Below are 23,390 nucleotides of genomic sequence, written 5' to 3'. Positions count from 1 at the left end.
TCACCCAAACAACCAATCAAAAGATACTATTTCCTCCCTCTTTTTGAGGGAACACATTTTACTATTTACATCGTATGACAATACGGACAAAGATGGTTTAGAAACTCTGATATGGATAACTTCTTGTAATAAAAAGGTGCAGCTGATATGTTGGTAACCCAATATTATATACTACATGCCAATACTATCTTACTATTGGGGTTGAGATGTCTATGAAAATTAACAGATATGAAGGGGGGAAAACAAAATAGAAACACTGACAATTATTTTAATCTGAAGCAGTAAAACAAACATTTATTCAGACAGGGCATAAAGTCCAGTCAAGCATGATTTCTCAATAAACAGTTTAATCTGTTGAGATATCAAACAACTCCATCTATCCACAAACACATGGCCTTCCATAAGGCCTACAGAGAGGACTTACAAAGAATATAATGCTTGGAACATAAGAGATATCATACTTGGGAACATGAAGGGAAACAGGGGCTGATGTGGCTGTGCTTTTAATAGTACATCATCTCTGTCAAAGTTCGCAACTACAATTTTAATACATTTGTAAAGTCTTGTCTATAAAAAAAGAAAACATTGAAACAGTCAGGGCTAAAGTAAAATGGAAAACTAAATGCATAACATGTACAAGTTAAAGTGTTTGTTTAGCAGCATTAACAAATCATATAACAAAAGAAGTGCTCTATTTTTGGCACATATTGTCAATTCCTCATATTGCTACTTAACAATCGTCCCATTGATTGCTGTTGTTGCTGTTAATAAACAGGAGTAGGTTGCGACTAATAGATACTGAGAATTGTTTGACTTGGCTGCAGGTGCGCAGATTTGACACTGAAATCAACCACGGAAAAAATAATATCCTACTGTGAATGTTTATCCATGGGTCTCACATACAACATTGATTGATGAGACAAGCTTTACCTTTGTTTTTCTCTTTTCTTCCATGTGTAGTATGTTAAGAGCCATGTTAGGTGTTTGAACATTTGCATGGGACAGTACAGAGTTAATTAAAATCAAATAAAGTAGTGACTTAAAAAACAAGGGACAGAATGCCATAAACAAATGACAATGGACAGAGATCTAAGTTTGAAAATAAATACTTTTTTCCCCTCTCCATAAAAAAAGAACAAACTGAACAACATTGGTTTGTCTTTTTTTGTCCAAGGTAGCTAGTCCAATTCTCACCGAGCGGCACTGAGAAATGAATGGACGATATTCTTGTTTAATGGGCATGCAGTCCACAGGAAAACAGGCCCCTGATAAAATCCCGCTGAGCAGTATCCATTCAGTTGTCGGTTGCTGGGTTAAAGAGGGTAACGCTGACATCCATGTGTGCAGAAGAGCAAGAGGAAGAGCATCCATGGGACAGAGTGCTCAGGGAAGCCTTCAGCCTGACTGGACCACCTGCTCTCCATCTCCCTCTCTTCATCCCTCACTCTGTCTAACTCGCTTTAAGCCACATAGTTGTATTGGTTGGGGTTCTCCTTGTCGCGCTCCATGTAATCTCTGTCAATGAGAGACTCTATTCTCTTCTTTAGGTCAGCAGGCTGTTGAGAAAGTGAGTGTCAGCAAACAGAAAATCTCAAAATGACAGTCCACTCTGAAGTGCTTGGAAATGTACTTGGATCATACATGAGTTTTCCTAAAGCCTCGTAGCTAACAAGGCACTTTCTCTCAGCCACCAAGTCACACAGCAAACTGGTCTCAGAGCATTTCATATTATTCTGTACATATAGCCGAGACACTCCATTTGGTATGATATGTTTTGTTTGGTAACATAAGACAGATGGTTACTTAAGGCAAAAACAAAAGGAGGTTGGTTGGGGTGGAAGGGTCTCCGAGGACATCATCGGACGGGGCCACAGTGTCCACAGGGGGCTAGGGTCAGTCTGTTATATCTGGTGTAATTCTCCTGTCTTATGTGGTGTCCTGCATGAATTTAAGTACGCTCCCTCTAATTCCCTCCCTCTCCTCTCTGAGGATCTGAACCCTAGGACCATGCCTCAGGACTACCTGTCCTGATGACTCCTGGCTGTCCCCAGTCCACCTGGTCGTGCTGCTACTCCAGTTTCAACTGTTCTGCCTGCGGCTATGGAACCCTGACCTGTTCACCAGACGCGCTACCTTGTCCTGGACCTGCTGTTTTTGATTCTCTCTCCCTCTACCACACCTGCTGTCTCGACCTCTGAATGACCCCAGCTGGTCATCTATGAACAGCTTGAAGAACAATCTGGCCTTCATGGCCATGTTCTATCTTCACCCGGCACAGCCAGAAGAGGACTGGCCACCCCTCAGAGCCTGGTTCCTCTCTAGGTGTCTTCCTAGGTTCCTGCCTTTCTAGGATGTCTTTCCTAGCCGCCGTGCTTCTACATCTGCATTGCTTGCTGTTTGTGGTTTTAAGCTGGGTTTCTGTTTTAACTAACCCTTCCCCTAGTGGTTAGAGCGTTGGACTAGTAACCGAAAGGTTGCAAGATCGAATTCCCGAGCTGACAAGGTAAAAATCTGTCGTTCTGCCCCTGAACAAGGCAGTTAACCCACTGTTCCTAGGCCGTCATTGAAAATAAGAATTTGTTCTTAACTGACTTGCCTAGTTAAATAAAGGTAAAAATGCTAACTCCTACACTTATCCCTAACCCAGCTAACATTAGTGAGCGAGCTAACCTTAGCCACTTTGATATATTTAAAAAAAATATCATACGATTTGCAAATTCGTTACATATAATTTGAATTGTAATTCGTAACATATCATACTGTGATGGTGATGGACATCCACAAATAATATATACCATACAAAACATAACATATAATACTAAATGGATTGTTAGATTTGCATACAGAATAATACAAAATGCTCTGAGACCAGGTTATGCACAGGGACCAGAGTAACAATTGCAAAATGTATGTTGGAAGGTCAGTCTGTGTAAATAAAGTACCACGTTCCCTACAATGCTTTCGGAAAACTTCACCCCTGAGTGAGTAGTCTTCTTGCACACAGGGTCATGTGTTTCACACGTTTGTTCTTCGTTCACTCACCTTGACAGGGAACTTGAGTTGGTTGTACACTTCCGACACCAAGAGGTTATGGCTCAGAGTCTTCCTCATCTTCATGATCCTGACGATGGCGGCATCGATCTGATACTGCCGGTCCTGGTAGACTCGTTCCGTGGTGCTGGCTTGCTCCTCCACCTACCAAGGACAATCCACCAAATGAATGAGTGGCTAATATCCCCCCCACCCATTTTCCTTTTATTTATAGATAGACAATACAGATAGAATCAAATGGGTGAGATTGGTGAAGTAGCTCTGTTAGTAGGGCATGGCACTGGCAACGCCAGGATGGTGGGTTCAATTCCCGGGACCACCTAAAAGTAAAATGTATACAGTTGAAGTCAAATGTTTACATACACTTAATTAAGTTGGAGTCATTAAAACACATTTTTCAACTACTCCACAAATGTATTGTTAACAAACTATAGTTTTGGCAAGTCGGTTAGGATATCTGCTTTGTGCATGACAAGTAATTTTTCCAACAATTGTTTACAGACAGATTATTTCACTTCTAATTCACTGCATCACAATTCCAGTGGGTCAGAAGTTTACATACACCAAGTTGACTGTGCCTTTAAACAGCTTGGAAAATTCCAGAAAAAGATGTCATGGCTTTAGAAGCTTCTGATAGGCTAATTGACATAATTTGAGTCAATTGGAGGAGTACCTGTGGATGTATTTCAAGGCCTACCTTCAAACTCAGTGCCTCTTTGCTTGACATCGTGTCAAAATCAAAAGAAAATCAGCCAAGACATCAAACAAAATTGTAGACCTCCACAAGTCTGGTTCCTCCTTGGGCGCAATTACCAAATGCCTGAAGGTACCACGTTCATCTGTACAAACAATAGTACGCAAGTATAAACACCATGAGACCACGCAGCCGCCATTCCGCTCAGGAAGGAGACGGGTAAACTTACTTTGGTAAAGAAAGTGCAAATCAATCCCAGAACAGCAGAAAAGGACCTTGTGAAGATGCTGGAGGAAACAGGTACAAAAGTATCTATATTCACAGTAAAACGAGTCCTATATTGACATAACCTGAAAGGCCGCTCAACAACGAAGAAGCTCCAAAACCGCCATAAAAAGCCAGACTACGGTTTGCAACTGCACATGGGACTACGGTCGTACTTTTTGGAGAAATGTCCTCTGGTCTGATGAAACAGAAATACAACTGTTTGGCCATAATGACCATCGTTATGTTTGGAGGGAAAAAGGGGGAGGCTTGCAAGCCAAAGAAAACCATCCCAGCTGTGAAGCACGGGGTGGCAGCATCATGGTGTGGGGATGCTTTACTGCAGGAGGGACTGGTGCACTTCACAAAATAGATGACATCATCATGATGGAAAATTATGTGGATACTATTGAAGCAACATTTCAAGACATCAGTCAGGAAGTTAAAGCTTGGTCACAAATGGACAACGACCCCAAGCATACTTCCAAAGTTGTGGCAAAATGGCTTAAGGACAACGAAGTCAAGGTATTGGAGTGGCCATCACAAAGCCCTGACCTCAATCCAATAGAAAATGTGTGTGCTGAACTGAAAAAGTGTGTGCGAGAAAGGAGGCCTACAAACCTGACTCAGTTCCACCAGCTGTCAGTAGGAATAGGCCAAAATTCACCCAACTTATTGTGGGAAGCTTGTGGAAGGCTACTTTGAACATTTGACCCAAGTTAAACAATTTAAAGGCAATGCTGTCAAATACTAATTGAGTGTATGTAAACTTTTGACCCACTGGGAATGTGATGAAATAAATAATTCTCACTATTCTGGCATTTCACATTCTTAAAATAAAGTGGTGTTCTTAACTGACCTAAGACAGGGCATTTTTATGGGATTAAATGTATTTTGCTCAGGTGTATGTAAACTTCTGACTTCAACCGTACATGACTAAGTGGCTTAGGAAAAGGAAAGTCTGCTAAATGGCATATTATTATTATTACAACATAGTGGAGAGTAGCAGACTTGAACACCCGCCTCTAAGGGGCAATGCATAGTTCAGAAACATTAGTGCTAGAACTAGACTGGACTGAGACTCATATTCCCATTTAAATAGCATTGGGACATATTCATTATGCACTAAAACAAACCTGTCCAATAAAAACATGACAAATATTTCCTCCTAATGACTACAGCCCTGCTGAGAAAGAAAGAGAATATACCGTTTCTTTCATCTGGATCTGGTTGATCTTGATCCTGAAGAGTTTGTGTTTGAAGTCATCGTTACACGAGAACTTGTCTCCGTCCTCCACGTCTTTGCTTTTGGGGACTTTATGGATGACGCGCGCCTTGCCACACGCCAACGACTGCAGGGTCCGCCGCAGCTCGCCATCCTCTGCACACACATCTCACTTTAGGTCAACGCAAACTCAAACCAAAAAGACTGGGCAAAAGCTTGTGTTTCAATCAAATAGAAAAGATGATAGTGATAATAATTTATACAGTTTAAGCAACATGTCTGAAAATGTCTCAAGAGGACTGCTATATTGGATCCATTAGGATTTGTGTCATGACTGAGTACATTGTGATCATACAGACCTATTCCTGTAGCTAGCTTGATCTCCTCTAAGGTGAATTCCTCTCCTTCATTGAACATGAGCAGCACTAGTGTCTGAAACAGGGATACCTGAAGCTCCTTTTTGCCCTGTTTGTGGAAAAGGAAATGTTATCACAATGAATTTCTGCCTAACATACTAGATTAATAAAAATTACTAGCTACTGTACCTCTTTAAATTCAGCTTTTAAAACACAATGGCCTAATGTCGACTGCCACTGTAGCTTTCTGCCACTGTGCTTGCCGAGGTAAAACGTCTTGAAAATCTCCTGCAGCCGCACCATCTGGCCAAGAAAGAGTGTTAAAAATAATCTGACAATGACTATGGCTTTGTCCCAAATTGCACCTTATTCCCTATATAGTTCCCTGGTCAAAAGTACTGCACTATAAAAAAAAGGGAACAGGGTGTGACATAAACCAAATGTATTACATAGCAGGTCATAAAATAACAGAGCCTGAAGGGTTTGATACTTGCACTAACCTCTGGGAGCAGATGAACCTCCATTGGGACGTAGGTGGGCCAGTATCCCATGGTGAGGATGTTCACTGTCAGCTCAATGTTACCAGGGAGGTTTTGACACTATGTAATAGGAAAAGGGAGAAATAAACCAACCAATCAATGGTGTCTAATGAGACACATCTAGGCTAATAATTCTAAAGTTAGTTGTGAAAATATTGCCACAACAAGTTGCAAAGACATAATTATTATTCTTCTCTATTTTTACATATGGATAGCTGACTGCGTAACGTCTGATTCTGTAGTCCTAAAACAGAGAAGGACAACAGCATGTGTACCTGTTTGAACTGCACCATGATGTCCTTGGAAAGCTCCATGTCCTTGAACATGCCTTCCAGCTTGCTGGTGAATGCCGCTCCACATTCTAAAGAAAGGACCAAGGTTACGAGTCCCTAGTCTCATTCAGTGTCACATGCTTCATAGTTGTTGGTCAAAGTTCTATGTGTACAGTTAATAGTAGTAGCTAGTGATGGGGGGGATTGATATAGTTACATACTGCAATATTATATTGATACTTTGACTCAAAAGTATTTTTGTAATAAAATAATACATAAACACATATAGCATATACTGATATATATTAATCACATACACCTACCTTGACATTTTCCACATTTTGTTACGTTACAGCCTTATTCTAAAATGTATTCAAATTGTTTTTCCCCCTCATCAATCTACACACACTAGCCCATAATGACAAACCAAAAACAGGTTTTTGAAATCGTGGCAAATGTATAAATAAAAAAACCTGATATTACATTTGCATACAGTTGAAGTCAGAAGTTTGCATACACTTACGTTGAAGTCATTAAAACTCATTTTTCAACCACCCCACAAATTTCTTGTTAACGAACTATAGTTTTGGCAAGTCGGTTAGGACATCTACTTTGTGCATGACACAAGTAATTTTTCCAAAAATTGTTTACAGACAGATTATTTCACTGTATCACAATTCCAGTGGGTCAGAAGAGTACATACACTAAGTTGACTGTACCTTTTAAACAGCTTGGAAAATGTCAGAAAATTGTGTCATGGCTTTAGAAGCTGCTGATAGGCTAATTGACATCATTTGAGTCAATTGGAGGTGTACCTGTGGATGTATTTCAAGGCCTACCTTCAAAACTGAGTGCCTCTTTGCTTGATATCATGGGAAAAATCAAAAGAAATTAGCCAAAACCTCAGAATAATTTGTTTGTAGACCTCCAAAAGTCTGGTTCATCCTTGGGAGCAATTTCCAAACGCCTGAAGGTACCACGTTCATCTGTACAAATAATAGTACGCAAGTATAAACACCATGGGAGCACGCAGCCGTCATACTACTCAGGAAGAAGACACGTTCTGTCTCCGAGAGACAAACGTAATTTGGTGCGAAAAGTGCAAATCAATCCCAGAACAACAGCAAAGGACCTTGTGAAGATGCTGGAGGAAACAGGTACAAAAGTATCTATATCCACAGTAAAACAAGTCCTATATCGACATAACCTGAAAGGCCGCACCATCGCAACCATGAAGCACGGGGGTGGCAGCATCATGTTGTGGGGGGTACTTTGCTGCAGGAGGGAATGGTACACTTCACAAAATTCTTCCAAATGGACAATGACCCCAAGTATACTTCCAAAGTTGTGGCAACATGGCTTAAGGACAACAAAGTCCAGGTATTGGATTGGCCATCACAAAGCCCTGGCCTCAATTCTATAGAACATTTGAGGCCAGAACTAAAAAAGTGTGTGCGAGCAAGGAGTTTTACAAACCTGACTCAGTTCCACCAGCTCTGTCCGGAGGAATGGGCCAAAATTCAACCAATTTATTATTGTGGGAAGCTTGTGGAAGGCCACCCGAAACGTTTGACCCAAGTTAAACAATTTAAAAGGCAATGCTACCAAACACTAATTGAGTGTATGTAAACTTCTGACCCACTGGGAATGTGATGAAAGAAATTAAAGCTGAAATAAATCATTCTCTCTACTATTATTCTGACATTTCACATTCTTAAAATAAAGTGGTGATCCTAACTGACCTAAGGCAGGGAATTTTTACTGTGATTAAATGTCAGGAGTTTTGTATATGTAAACTTCTGACTTCAACTGTAAGTATTCAGATCCTTTACTTTGTTGAAACACCTTTGGCAGCGATTACAGCCTCAAGTCTTATTGGGTATGCCGCTACAAGCTTGGCACACCTGTATTTGGGGAGTTTCTCCCATTCTTCTCTGCAGATCCTCTCAAGCTCTGGTCAAATTGGATGGGGAGCGTCATTGCACAGCTATTTTCAGGTCTCCAGAGATGTTCGATTGGGTTCAAGTCAGGGCTCTGGCTGGGCCACTCAAGGACATTTGAAGACTTGCCCCGAAGCCACTCCTACGTTGTCTTGGCTGTGTGCTTAGGGTCATTGTCCTGTTGGAAGGTGAACCTTCACCCCAGTCGGAGGTCCTGAGAGCTCTGGAGCAGGACCTTTTCATCCTTTTCATCAAGGATCTCTCTGTACTTTGCTCCATTCATCTTTGCCTCGATCCTGACTAGTCTGCCAGTCTCTGCCGCTGAAAAACATCCCCACAGCATGATGCTGCCACCACCATGCTTCACCGTAGGGATGGTACTGGCCAGGTGATGACTGGTGCCTGGTTTCCTCTAGACCCAATGCTTGGCATTCAGGCCAAAGTGTTCAATCTTGGTTTCATCAGACCAGAGAATCTTGTTTCTCATGGTTTGAGAGGCCTTTCGGTGCCTTTTGGCCAACACCAAGCGGGCTGTCATGTGCCTTTACTGAGGAGTGGCTTCCATCTGGCCACTCCACCATAAAGGCCTGATTGGTGCTGCAGAGATGGTTGTCCTTCTGGAGGGTTCTTCTATTTCCAGAGTTAATCTGTGGAGCTCTGTCAGAGTGACAATCGGGTTCTTGGTCACCTCCCTGACCAAGGCCCTTCTCCCCCGATTGCTCAGTTTGGCCGGACGGCCAGCTCTAAGAGTCTTGGTGGTTCCAAACTTCTTCCATTTAAGACTGTGTTCTTGGCGACTTTCAATACTGCAGAAATGTTTTGGTACCCTTCCCCAGATCTGTGCCGAGACACTGTCTCGGAGCTCTACGGACAATTCCTTCAACCTCTTGGCTTGGTTTTGGCTCTGACATGCACTGTTAACTGTGGGACCTCATATAGACAGGTGTGTGCCTTTCCAAATCATGTCCAATCAATTGAATTTACCACATGTGGACTCCAATCAAGTTGTAGAAACATCAAGGATGAATGGAAACAGGATGCTTAGGAGCTCAATTTTAAACCTCATAGCAAAGTGTCTGAATTCTTGTGTAAATAAGGTATTTCTGTTTTTATAAGTGGAAAAAATAAAAACCTGTTTTCGCTTAGTCCAAAAAATGTATTTAAATACATTTTAGAATAATCAAATTGTATTTGTCACATGCGCTGAATACCATAAAATGCTTACTGCCAAGCCCTTAACCAACAAAGCAGTTAAGAAAATATAGTTAAAAAAATATTTACTGAATAAATTAAAAGTAAAAAAAAATAAATAAAAAAATGATGTTACAATAAAATAACAATAACGAGGCTATATACAGGGTGTACCGGTACCGAGTCAATGTGGGGGGTACATGTTAGTCGAGGTAATTTGTACATGTAGGTAGGGGTAAAGTAACAAAAAGTGCTAAAACCGAAGGGGTCTGAATACTTTCCAAGTGCACGCACACACATACGTCAAAAGTTTGAACACACCTACTCGTTCAAGGGTTTTTCTTTATTTGTACTATTTTCTACATTGTAGAATAATAGTGAAGACATCAAAACTGTGAAATAACACATAGAATCATGTAGTTAGCAACAAAAAAGTGTTAAATCTAAATATATTTTATATTTGAGAGTCTTCAAAGTAGCCACCCTTTGCCTTGATGGCAGCTTTGCACACTCTTGGCATTCGCTCAACCAGCTTCATGAGGTAGTCACATTGAATGCATTTCAATTAATAGGTGTGCCTTGTGAAAAGTTCATTTGTGGAATTTCTTTCCTTAACACGTTTGAGCCAATCAGTTGTGTTGTGACAAGGTAGGGGGGGTATACAAAAGATAACCCTATTTGGTAAAAGACAAAATCCATATTATGGCAAGAACAGCTCAAATAAGAAAAGAACGACAGTCCATTACTTGAAGACATGAAGGTCAGTCAATCTGGAAAATTTCAAGAACATTGAAAGTTTCTTCCAGTGCAGTCGCAAAAACCATCAAGCGCTATGATGAAACTGGCTCTCATGAGGACCACCACAGTAAAGGAAGACCTAGAGTTACCTCTGCTGCAGAGGACAAGTTCATTAGAGTTACCAGCCTCAGAAACTGCAGCCCAAATAAATGCTTCACAGATTTCAAGTAACAGACACATCTCAACATAAACTGTTCAGAGGAGACTGCGTGAATCAGGCCTTCATGGTCGAATTGCTGCAAAGAAGCCACTACTAAAAGACACCAATAAGAAGAAGAGACTTGCTTGGAACGGTGGAAATCCGTCCTTTGGTCTGATTAGTCCAAATTTGAGAATTTTGGTTCCAACCGCAGTGTCTTTGTGAGATGCAGAGTAGGTAAACGGATGATCTCCGCATGTGTGGTTCCCACTGTGAAGCATGGAGGTGTGATGGTGTTTGTTGGTGACACTGTCTGATATATTTAGAATTCAAGGCACACTTAACCAGAATGGCTACCACAGCATTCTGCAGTGATACTCCATCCCATCTGGTTTGCACTTAGTGGGACTATCAATTGTTTTTCAACAGGACAATGACCCAACACACCTCCAGGCTGTGTAAGGGCTATTTGACCAAGAAGGAGAGTGATGGAGTGCTCCATCAGATGACCTGGCCTCCACAATCACCCGACATCAAAACAATTGAGATGGTTTGGGATGAGATGGACCGCAGAGAGAAGGAAAAGCAGCCAACAGGTGCTCAGCATGTGGGAACTCCTTCAAAACTGTTGGAAAAGCATTCCAGGTGAAGCTGGTTGAGAGAATGCCAAGAGTGTGCAAAGCTGTCATCAAGGCAAAGGGTGGCTATTTGAAGAATCTCAAATATAAAATATATTTTGTTTCGTTTAACACTTTTTTGGTTACTACATCAAATCAAATGTATTTATATAGCCCTTCGTACATCAGCTGATATCTCAAAGTGCTGTACATGATTCCATGTGTTATTTCATAGATTTGATGTCTTTACTACAATGTAGAAAATAGTAAAAAATAAAGAAAAACCCTTGAATGAGTAGGTGTGTCCAAACCTTTGACTGGTACTGTATATAGTTTTTAAATAGTGAGCCAACATGTTTCCAGGACTTATATTTATATGACTGATCAAAACTAATCTTCTCATACTCTCTCATGTCTCTCTGCAGCAAGTAAATTTGAACCTGTTGCATGGGGTGGAAAACGCCAGAGCATCAGTTTTTACACGCTGAAATTGAAACTAACGTGTGTTTGGCACTGCCGCCGCCGTACCGCCAGCCGAAGATAGAACCCATATAGTGAGCAATATGTTTGGAACATCAAATCGCAATACATGTAGAATCGTGAGAATTGCAATACATATCGTATCGGCACCTAAGTATTGTGATATCATTCCCAGTCCTAGTGGTGGATTCTGATGTAGAAAGTGGTGGGGGATTGTGTGTGGAATTGTTCTAAAATACTATTTGAAATATTTAAAATTCTTTTGAGCGTTTGATTGAGCTTGCCTGAAGTGTCGGATGGGTGGGGTAGGTTGAGCACCTTTCCACTGCCTCAGTCAATCAAGCACAGCCATTTGATGGAAAATGTATACTATTTGAACCCAGGTCTGATGGGGACCCACTGACCATGTTTCAGTTTCGACAGCATGGACTTCTCGGCATCCACGGAGGCACTCTTTCCCACCAGCAACCTCTTGGCCAGATCTTTCTTGTAGAAGGCCTCAAAAACGTCTTTTCCTATTCAAGAATTCAAAAAGGTGAGGATGAAGTTAAAGTACAAAGACAGACTTCAACAGGCTTCTAAGAGACCTGTCAAAGAGGAAAGTTAAAAGGACCTGGAAGTAGATGATGGTTTGGCGAAACATGTTGGGACCACATGACCATAAATGAACATGTTGGGACCACATGACCATAAATGAACATGTTGGGACCACATGACCATAAATGAACATGTTGGGACCACATGACCATAAATGAACATGTTGGGACCACATGACCATAAATGAACATGTTGGGACCACATGACCATAAATGAACCTGTTGGGACCACATGACCATAAATGAACATGTTGGGACCACATGACCATAAATGAATATGTTGGGACCACATGACCATAAATGAATATGTTGGGACCACATTACCATAAATGAATCGGAAGATGATCATGATCTTGTCCAACATCTTCTCCAGCTCCTCGTCCGTGGCCTCCTTGTTCCCCGCCCTCAGTTTCCAATCCACGTGTTTTGCTACAAAATACAACCACGTGTTGTTTTATTTACATTTTTGTAGTTTACTTGTAAAAAAAAAAAATGTGAATATAATTTTTGCTTAATAGCTTTATTCTGAAGCTTTAAACTGGTGGGAGCAAAATGCACACAAACGTCTATGAACGAAGACAATTTGAAAAGATGAGTTCTCTTTCAGTCAGTTCACTCGTTGTAGTGCTATCGTTATCATGTTTCCCATAGCGATCATCATAAGATACCAACCAATGAGCTCAGCAGGTTTGTTTGTCCTCTTGTTGATGAAGGTCTCGAAGGCTTCCTTCATGGCATTGACAAACTTCTCATTCTTCATGAAACAGACGTGGATGATGTGGTCCACCTTGTCCTTGAAGTCCAGCAGCTCCTGTACCATGGTCTTGTCCTTCTCAGGGTTAATGACCATCGTACTTCCAAAGGCCTGTGTGATGTTGGTAGAGGTGTCAAGGGTTGCTTTAGGTTATATACTATACAAATGAATGATCCAAATCTCCAGCTGTTTTGTACTTGGAAGGAAGTATCCCCACACCTTCAAAAAGTTAATTAGTAAGAGTAAATTACAGATTCGGACTACTGATGTTTTCAAGCATACCTTGATGTACTCGATCCAGTGTTGTAGGAGGACTAGCACGCCCCCTCTCACCCGACTGAAGAGCTGATAGAGAAGACACAAGTCCTGGATTCTGTTCTCATCTAGCAGGTGATTCAAGCCTGGAGATGGAAAATAGTAGTTTAGTTTAAGGTATTTAGTGACAATTTAGTTCATGTAACTAAACAAAAAACAGTCCATATCTTTTTTTTATTTTTACATTTGATGTTCTCATCATGTGATAAGTGATATGACAATAGCATCGTTTTTTTTTTTTACTCTGTTAAAATGTCATCCATTTTAAGCAAACAAATGCCCCAGTGTGGTACGTCTGTAGTCTCTGATATATACCTTTCTGCAGTGTTGCAGTGAGATGTTCACCCAGTAGTTGCTTTTCCACAGTGGCAATGAGAGGTTTTCTGAAAAAAGAATGCGTGAGAGGGAGAAAATGAGGAGTCAAATCTCTCTTTTATCATCCTTTATATTTACAGGTAGACCCCGTTGAGACCGGTGCCAAGGCAGCAGCAAATCAAAACTTCATTACGTCAAATGTGGAACTGAAAACAGATGACACCAATACTGATGGACTCTTGGAAGACGAACCCCTTGTATTCTAACAAAGAATACTCACTGTGTGCTCTGGTCTAGATACGTGATGACTCTGTCTGCTTCCTCCTCTAAGCGTTTGTTGACGTGATGGAGATAATCTGGGACCTGACGAGATATTCAAGAAGTGATCAGATTAAACCATCAAGTAGCTTCTAAATCATTTGGGATATGAAGTCAAAAGCAACCTATCCTTACAGGGTCAAACAAACATCTAGTGCCATGTAAAACCACTCCACATATCACGTATTTTCTTTACCAGAAGTAACTGTAAGATGACTCAAGACTCTAAATGCTAGCCATGTCCCAGATCGGTGTGTGCTGTATAGCCAAACAATACATTTTACTGTCAAACATGACGATCATTGGAGTTCGCAAAAGAGCAAGAACAGACCATGCCAATTTCTATGATCATCAAGTTTTGGCAGTACAATATCATGTTTGGCTATACAGCACAAACAGATCTGGAACCAGGCTATCAAAATGTGGCCTCCAGTCAGACTCAGAATATTCTAATTTATGATGACATAGGGCTCTGAGGTCTGGAGTAGAGAGTCAGTGGTGTTGCACTGCCCAGGGGGATAAATCACCTCTCTCTCCTGCATCAGCCTCTGTCCCTCAGCGGCATACAGACGATTAGTCTCCTCCAAAAAGCGCTGCTCAAAGGAGTCCTGATAAATCTGTCAGGAGGAGGGAGAACATTGGGTGTCATTAAAGCCATTTCTTAAGTGGGGGAGGTGATAGTACATCAACTCAAATCCCGACGCGGGTGTTGTTGATTGCTAATAACACAGCTGACAAACACCCCATGATGTCTTAGACACAGCAGAGTCGGAGATTCGGTATTTATTAGGATCCACATTAGCTGCTGCAAAAGCATCAGCTACTCTTCCTGGGGTCCACATGAAACATGACATAATACAGAACATTATTAGTCAAGGATTGAACTGCATACATTTATATCACACACAGCCTACAAATGAGTACATACACTACCGGTCAAAAGTTTTAGAACACCTACTCATTCATGGGTTTTCTTTATGTTTACTATTTTCTACATTGTAGAATAATAGTGAAGACATCAAGACTATAAAATAACACATATGGAATCATGTAGTAACCAAAATAGGAATGGAAGAGCTGTCATCAAGGCAAAGGGTGGCTATTTGAAGAATCTCAAATATATTTTGATTTGTTTAACACTTTTTTGGTTACTACATGATTCCACGTGTTATTTCATAGTTTGAATGTCTTCACCATTGTAGAAAAGAGTAAAAAAGAAAAGAAAAACCCTTGAATGCATAGGTGTTCTAAAACTTTTAACCGGTTGTGTAGGTCTAATACATCACAGTCGGAATTGCATGGCCGTGTCTCTTCAGTCCCCTTTGTGCAATAACGTGTTCTTTCATCTGTTTTTTTAAAACTGGTTTTATTGCGAGCTTGAGTTACCTGGGCTGACAGAGTTCCATGTAATCATGGCTCTATTTAATACTGTGCATTTCCCAGCCTCTGTTCTGGAACTTGGGACTGTGAAGAGACCTCTGGTTACATGTCTTGTGTTGTACCGATGCCTGTCCGAACTGTGTGCCAACTGCTTGAACAGACAGTTCGGTACCTTCAACACATCAATACCTCTCACAAAGACCAATAGTGATGCAGTCAATCTCTCCTCAACTTTGAGCCAGGAGGGACTGACATGCATGTTACTTACACTTTCTGTCTGTGTACATCTAAGTGCGATACGTTCTGCTTTGTTCTGGAACAACTGCGATTGTCCTGTGTCTTTCTTTGCCTTACATGACCACACAGCTGGGCAGTAGTCCAGTCTGGTCGACACGGATGTCAAGAAGGCAGAGCAATGCCCAATCATGGACAAACCTTTCCCATTTTAGCAACCATTGAGTATGTTTTGACCATGAAAGCTTGCTATCTAGGGTTACACCCAGCAGGTTAGTCTCCTCAACTTGCTCAATAGCCACATTATTCAATAATAGATCTAAACGAGGTTTAGCGTTGAGCGAGTGATTTGTCCCAAAAATGTATGCTTTTAGTTTTTGAGATATTTAGCACCAGCCTATTGCCAGTTACCCATTCTAAAACTGACTGGAGCTCTATGTTAAGTGTCTCATTTATTTAACGGTTGCAGCCGATGCGCATACTGTTGAGTCGTCAGTGTACATAGACACATTTTTTGGTTAGTACATGATTCCATGTGTGTTATTTCACATTTTTGATGTCTTCACTATCATTCTACATAGACACACAGGCTTTATTCCAGGTCAGTGGAAGGTCAGTTGTAAAAACAGAAAACAATAACAGCCCTAGCCGGCTGCCCTGCGGTACACCACACTCAATTGAAATTGCATGAGAGGCTTCCATTAACAAAAATCCTCTGTTCTATTAGATAGGTAACTCTCAATCCATAATAAAAGGCAGAGGATGCAAATCCATAACACCAACGTTTATTTTCAACAATAGATTATGATCAATAACATCAAAAGCTGAAATGAATTCTAACAAAACAGCTCCCACATTCTTACTATACATGTCTTTCAGCCAATCATTAGTCATTTGTGTCATGCTGAAAGTTGATCATTTGTTTTCTGTAAAATAACTTTGTATTTGATCAAACACAATTTTTTCCAAAAGTTTGCTAAGCACTTTTGGTTGGCTGTTTGAACCATGAAAGAGTGCTCTGCTATTCTTGGGTAGCAAGAATAGCCTCCCTCCCTCCCTTCATTTAAAAAAACAAGAACCTTTATTTAACTAGGCAAGTCAGTTTAGAAAAAAAAATCTTATTTTCAATAACGGCCTAGGTTAACTGCCTTGTTCAGGGGCAGAACAACAGATTATTACCTTGTCAGCTCGGGGATTCGATCTTGCAACCTTTCGGCTACTAGTCCAATGCTCTAACCACTAGGCTACCTGCCACCCCAGTAGCTTGAGGGCACACACTGTCTTCTAGGCTTAAATTGAAGATGTGGCAAACATGAGTCACAATGTATTTCGCAACCAATTTCAGCAAATATACCATCCAGTTTTTTGGTACATTGTCCTTACTTATAGATAGATTTTTTTTATTTTTTATAATCACCTCTTCCACACCCACTTTGTAGAACTCAAAACTACAGTGATTGTCTTTGATTATTTGGTCCATTATGCATGAATATGAAGGCTCAGAATTTGTTGTTTGCATGCAAGTGTGCTAATCTTGTCACCAAAAAAGTTGAAGTGGTTGGCAATATCAAAGGGATATCTTAGTGCAGGATCAACCCCTATCCACCCTGCACATCTGGAAGAAATGGATAGCTACAAGAAACAGCTTTCATATACCTGTCCAATCCTTTCTGATCTAAACAAATGCTTAGGGGGTAGGGCAGGGGTTCCCAAATGTTTTTGGCCCAGGACCCCATTTTGATATCTGAAAATTCTCACGACCCAAACCATGTGAAAACAATGTAATTAACAGCCAATGTTTACTTTTTATTTTATTTGGGGCTTTGGCAGTTAAAACCATTCTAACAGTAATTCTGATCGTCTTCAACTCACCATCCCATACTTTTAATGTGGGGCTATGACAGTCGATTGCAAATTATTCAGACATAATCTCTCATCTCACCACCACTAATGAGATGGATGTGCTTGATGCATGTCGCGTCTGAATTTTTCAGTCAGGGGGTGTGGTCGACAGGGCGCATCTCATCTCTGCTGTCACATCCAACCTGGGTCGATATGTTTTTTTTTATGCAGTTGAGAGCACCGAATCCAGCTTCATACAGATATGAGCTGGTGAAAGGTAGCCTACCATGAGTTTTACGGTGCTTTCAAGACAACTGGGAACTGAAAAATACGAGGTCAAATCATGACGTTAGTGATCTTCTAGGTCAGAAAGTCTATAAATAGAGGCCGGAGTTCCCGACTAGGAATTCTGAGTTGGATGACCATTCAAAATGACTTTTCCCAGTCTGAGCTCGTTTCATTCCGAGTTCCCAGTTGTCTTGAACGCACTGAAGTCTGAGATTTCCGAGTTGTTTTGAACGCAACATTAATTCTCAAAGGGAGACGGCAGGGTATTCCCTTTGAATCAGGAACCAAAACCCCTCTGTAGTGACCCGTGAATGCGTTGTCTGCTGCATTCGAGCACATGACAGCTCGATCAACTGTTCGATTTCACTTACCGGCATGTCAACTGAGCCAGGATCACAGTCAAATGGATTGGGAAGTAGGTCCCAAACTGCTCTTCCAATGAGAAAAATATTTCCCCTCTATAACCACCAAACCTCAGTGTGAAATAGAACATTGTCATGCTCTGATCCCATATTTCCACAGTTTTGTGAACACGTGTGCCTACAGTGGATGTGGTTTGATGTAGTTTACAATCAAAGTTACCTGCTGCCATATACAGTATCTCAGAATTCTGTGCTCAGCTCTTTTGCCGCCAGTTTTTTCCCGGTGTATCATACAATGTGTCCATATGGCAGAGGAAAACACATTCATAGAGTGCAGAGGCCTGCCCGCCATACTGTAGATGGAGCCCCATCTGTGCAAAAGCCCACCATTCGATCCCAACATCCGCTATGCTGTTTCGTGCTCAGGAATCGTGGGACAGAACAATATGTCCTCATGAATAGCATCCCCGACAAAAGTCAACGCATGGGCATCTTGGCCCTCACACCCATTTGGAAAGCATAAGCTGGGGAGCTTGAGTCAGTCAGACTTTCCTCTTGATTGCTAGCAATAGCATAAATTCTTTGTTTACCAGTTATCCGACATAGGTAATGATAAGAGTTTCTGTGCCTCCCCACACATTTTTTTCACCATATAAATTGCCACCGAAAATTTAAAAAAGTCTCAGCAATAATGTGCGTCTCAGCAATAATGTGCGTCGCGGTCCTAGCCTTTCACCATGGGAATGTTTCAAGTGTTTCATGAGCTGAAATAAAATATACCCAAAATGTTCCATACACACAAAAAGCTTACTTCTCTAAAATATTTGTTTACATCCCTGTTAGTGAGCATTGATTAAACAGCATGGTCATTACACAGGTGCACCTTGTGCTGGGGACAATAAAAGGCCACTCAAATGTGCAGGTCACACAACACAATGCCAAAGAAGTCTCAAGTTTTGAGGGAGTGTGCAATTGGTATGCTGACTGCAGGAATGTCCACCAGAGCTGTTGCCAGACAATTTAATGTTAATTTATTTTCCACAAGCTGTCTCCAACATCGTTTTAGAGAATTCGGCAGTATGTCCAACCGGCCTCACGACCCTAGACCACGTGTAGCCATACCAGCCCTAGACCTCCATGTACGGCTTCTTCACCTGTGGGATCGTCTGAGACCAGCCACGCAGACAGCTGATGAAACTGAGGAGTATTTCTGTCTGTAATAAAGTGTTGGTGTGTGGAAAAACGAATCCTGGCTCCCAAGTGGGTGGGCCTCTACCCTACCAGGCCCACCCATGGCTGCGCCCCTGCCCAGTCATGTAAAATCCATTGATTAGGGCCTAATTTATTTATTTCAATTGAATGATTTCCTTATATGAACTCTAAATAAAATTGTTTAAATTGTTGCGTTTAAAATTTTGGTAAATATATTTTTTTCCTTCAGGATTTTGGAAATTCTCCTGTGACCCTATTTTCATCAGATGACCCCACATGGGGTCACGACCCCTTGTTTGGGAACCACTGGGGTAGGGGCTAAGGGTTGATTAACCGGGCGAATAGGACAAGAAATCCACTGAGTAGGCTTTCCCATGCCCTGTGTGAAGGGGCTTAGCCATACCTGCAGGTCAGAAAGCATGCTCAATAGGCTCCGCAGCAGGCTACGGTCGACGGTCTCGCCGCTGCGCTCCCTCTCGATGAGCAGCAGGATTCCGTCGATGGTCTTGCTCTGGACCTTCATGTCGCTGATAATGTAAAACCTAAACAACTCCAGGCCCATGTCCCTGAAGGAAAGAGGGGTGATATTAATATGAACCAAAGCCAATTACTATTGAAAGAACACAGTTAGAATTTGAACAATGTTTTCTACAGAATTTTGATTTGAGGGAGAGAAACTCACCAGACTGACGGGAGCATTGAATTTTGTAAAACATAGGTGCGGTCCAAGAACAAAAATATACTTCTAATCATGATCTGTAAAAGAGGAAAGAAATCCTTTATAGGAAATGATTTGAATGAGATTGAATCAAATGACATCCTATCAAGGACAGAGTCCTAGACATACCATTTGTCTGCAGTGATCTTGCCAACACTTGTCTATTTTCTTCAGGAAGAGTGTACTGTCCAGTGCATCCGTGAGCACTGAGTCAAGGATGTAGCAGGTTTCATATGCATAACAACACAAAGCAGCAGCAGTGTCCTTTCAGTACACATGATTAAAAGGACATGCATTCAATATCAACCTTAAAAAAGAACATGATTTCAGTTTCTGTAGTTCAAATGACAAAAGCTATCCCCTAGTAAACACAAAATAATTAGACTTATGAAAGCCTACATTGAGTGATCAAGGATTGAGCAGTGTCTAAACATATATTGAACCATCTTTCTAGTACCATCTATTTACACACACAGAAAAAGATATTCTCTGAATTGATCGATTTGTGCCTTGATGTGGTCTTCACACACAACCTGCAGTTGTTTGTAGAGCTTGGCTGATATCTTATGGGAGCAGAGGTTCTCCACAGCCTAAAACAACAAACAGAAAGGAGAGTGCTTAAAGAGTTTATTACATTTCAGGGCTAAAACACTGATTATCTATGCATGTAATATCCTACAGAAGACACCGCCACCAAGTAATCTAAACATCCCATAACTCAACACAGCTATTAAACAGTGCAGACATATCACACAAATTATTGTCAAGCTCTTTCGCAAGATACTGGCCTAGAGACATGAAGAAAAAAATAGCTTGTTTGTTAGGACTGTGTTTAGCTTACTGACTGCGAAATCAAAGAAGTCACGGTCACAGGGGAGGAGGGCTTCCCATCTGTGGCCAATCATCATAATAACCACAGAGTAGTGTTCATTAGGGCAGGGAGCATAAAACATTTTGCATTGGTCAATGAAAACAAGCACTTCTTATTGGACAAGTCCAGGTTTGGTGCCAAATGCCATGTTATTTTTACTCGTCATTGTTATTTGTTAGTCACTGGGTATTTATTCTGTGTCACTATTTCTATTTATTATCTTTAACTCTGCATTGTTGAAAAACAACCCGTAAGTAAGCATTGCACTGTCAGTCTACAAAGCATGTGACAAATAAAATATTATGTGAACATGACCCAAGGCTGTTCTGAAGGGAAATGAGGCACGTGCAGCATTTTGAGGTACCTGGTAGAGCTCCTCAAGATTGTACTTGATTGAAATGCTGTTCTGAATGGCCTCGACCGCCTCCTTTAGCTTTTGCCAGGTCTCGTGTGTGTAGTTCTCTGGCAATTTGGGCTTTTCTGTGAAGAAAATGAAAGAGACAGGGAAGCAGTTTGAGAACAGTAATTCTCTGGTGTCATTCTTTTATCTGTACCACTGTTTTTTTAAGTTTAGTTTTTTTACACATAAACAGTCTAACATCTAAAAAACAAAACAATATTCAGACAAATGAGCTGCATCATGTCAGGCATTTAAATAGTAGTGTATCATTGTGCATTTTATAACTAAGCAATAATGCCCGAGGGGGTGTGGCATATGGCCACTGGCTAAGTGCTGTTCTTATGCACAACTGGATACAGCCCTTAGCCGTGGTATATTGGCCATATACCACAAACCCCCGAGGTGCCTTATTGCGATTATAAAGTGGTTACCGGTGTAATTAGAGCAGTAAAAATAAATGTTTTGTCATATCCGTGGTAACAGTTTGATATACCATGGCTGTCAGCATTCAGGGCTCGAACCACCTATTTTACAATGACACATATTCAACTGTAAAATTGCATAGATTAGCCAGACTAATGCACATATTTTAGGCAAGGCCAAGTAATTAACACAATTTTAAAAGAAACGTTCACTATAAGGGACAAATGGCATTACAGCAAGCAATTCCTTGCATCCATCCATCCCTAGAATGTTTTGAATATCACACTACCTTTGAAGTTCTTGATGACTAGTTTCTTTGCAGCGCCAGGTTTGCTGTTGGAGAAGGTAGTGGAGCCTGCCGTTTTCGTCAGCCCGTTTGCATGGTGCCCAACACCCCCAGCCAAAAAAACTGTTTTCATCTTGTTAGAAGAACACGATGCAGACGACTCCTCGGCCATTTTCACATCCAGTCCAATGAAATCTACTGAATCTTCGAACCTCAACTTCTTCTGAATGTGTTGCGAAGTGGAGGTGCAGGAGGAAGGTGAATAATTTGTGGTTTTAGGAGATGAAGAGATTGAATCAATGTCTTCCCTCTCAGAACTGTTTATTTTCCTCTTCTTCGAAGACGTGATACTGCTGTCGTTATTTACATCTGAAGCTGCTGGTCTAGCCTCTTGGGTTGGCGGTGGGGGATTAGGGGAAGGTAAACCTATTGGAAACATGAAAAAATGAATACAAATTCTAATAGCTATAGCCAGTCTACTAATCATAAACCTCCAGATGTGCCGTGGGTTAACAAGTCGCGATTCCAAGGTTTTTCTTGCTATATTCCAACCGAGTCGTCCGGTCTTTTACAAGTATCTAGCTAAGAAACAGACAATACATTGCAAACTACAGCCCCATTTGGACCAGCTCAATGACTTGGACCCTCTCACTGTTCTTGTTATTTCTGCTGGCAGAAGAAAGATGGTTGATTACTGCTTCCTATTGCTTGGCCTCTCTTTAATATCCACGTTGTGGAGCAGTAGTTAGTTTTGTCGGCATCCAATAGAGACTTATTTCTAGCCGAAATATGTAATGTATCAAGTGTTAAATTGCCATAACACCTGGGAAGTTCAATATCAAAACGTACCTTCTACAAGCGATTCCATGACCTACCGGAAGTGCTTTACCCACATGTTACTGCTGCAAAAGTGGTTTCCACTAGTTAGCACAGCCATAAAATTAAATTAAATGTATGCTTTTAATCTTAATTTAAGGTTAGAGTTAGGCATAAGGTTAGCAGTGGGGTTAGGTTTAAAATAATACATTTCAGAAGATAAATTGTAGAAATGGGCGGGGTTTAGGACTTTGTGTCTGTAGTAACTAATGACGACCTGCAAAAGTGGCTGTGCTACTTAGCAAGCCTTATTTAGCTGTACAACTGTCATGTACCGCAAGATGGCGCCAGAGATGGTGTAAATGTATTTCCATTTTATTAGGCAAGTCAGTTATGAGCAAATTCTTATTTTCAATGACGGCCTAGGAACAGTGAGTTCCTAGCCTTGTTCAGTGGCAGAACGACATTTTTTAGCTTGTCAGCTCGGGGATTCGATCTTGCAACCTTTCGGTTACTAGTCTAACGCGCTAACCACTAGGCTACCTGCCTGCTACATGTAGTAAAATCTTCTGACATGGTCTAATAGTGTGCTTTAATGTACCCAAGTATCCCAACTATGTTTTCCTATCTAAAGATTTTTGGTTTACTGTCAAAAGTTATGGTTTACAACGTATTTTCAAAGGACATGTAAAAT

General features: G+C 41.1%; 1 protein-coding gene across 4 annotated transcripts; it reads right to left on the bottom strand.

Moving 5' to 3' along the window:
- Nucleotides 1-10: 10 nt before the first annotated feature.
- LOC109864878 (cullin-4B) lies at nucleotides 11-22,827 on the bottom strand. 4 transcript variants are annotated; one of them, XR_004204166.1, is made up of 21 exons: nucleotides 22,730-22,827; nucleotides 21,884-22,306; nucleotides 21,136-21,251; nucleotides 20,387-20,490; nucleotides 20,030-20,099; nucleotides 19,865-19,938; nucleotides 19,586-19,748; nucleotides 14,392-14,481; nucleotides 13,827-13,909; nucleotides 13,547-13,614; nucleotides 13,199-13,317; nucleotides 12,835-13,027; nucleotides 12,487-12,591; nucleotides 11,971-12,081; nucleotides 6,405-6,490; nucleotides 6,091-6,189; nucleotides 5,780-5,893; nucleotides 5,594-5,699; nucleotides 5,218-5,390; nucleotides 3,043-3,371; nucleotides 11-1,556 (listed from the first exon to the last, which is right to left on the bottom strand). XR_004204166.1 is itself a non-coding variant. In XM_020452901.2 (21 exons), the coding sequence occupies exons 1-21, from the start codon at nucleotides 22,746-22,748 to the stop codon at nucleotides 1,461-1,463; spliced, it is 2,565 nt and encodes an 854-aa protein (XP_020308490.1). In that variant the 5' UTR covers nucleotides 22,749-22,826; the 3' UTR covers nucleotides 11-1,460. The 4 variants fall into 4 exon arrangements, 2 of the variants coding, with proteins under 2 accessions (XP_020308490.1, XP_020308489.1); XM_020452901.2 differs by having other exon boundaries at nucleotides 3,043-3,195; nucleotides 22,730-22,826; XR_004204167.1 differs by having other exon boundaries at nucleotides 21,884-22,738.
- Nucleotides 22,828-23,390: the final 563 nt, after the last annotated feature.

This window comes from Oncorhynchus kisutch, linkage group LG19 (genome assembly GCF_002021735.2).
Source record: "Oncorhynchus kisutch isolate 150728-3 linkage group LG19, Okis_V2, whole genome shotgun sequence".
Taxonomy (NCBI): Eukaryota; Metazoa; Chordata; class Actinopteri; order Salmoniformes; family Salmonidae; genus Oncorhynchus; species Oncorhynchus kisutch.
This window is presented reverse-complemented; position numbering and strand designations above follow the sequence as displayed.

Coding starts and splice junctions, on each gene's coding strand:
- LOC109864878 (XM_020452900.2), bottom strand. CDS start 22,367: ATGATTAGTAGACTGGCTATAGCTATTAGAATTTGTATTCATTTTTTC. Junction 20,491..21,135: donor ATCTTGAGGAGCTCTACCAG/GTACCTCAAAAT, acceptor TTGTTGTTTTAG/GCTGTGGAGAACCTCTGCTC. Junction 12,082..12,486: donor CATCTTCCGATTCATTTATG/GTAATGTGGTCC, acceptor ATTCTTGAATAG/GAAAAGACGTTTTTGAGGCC.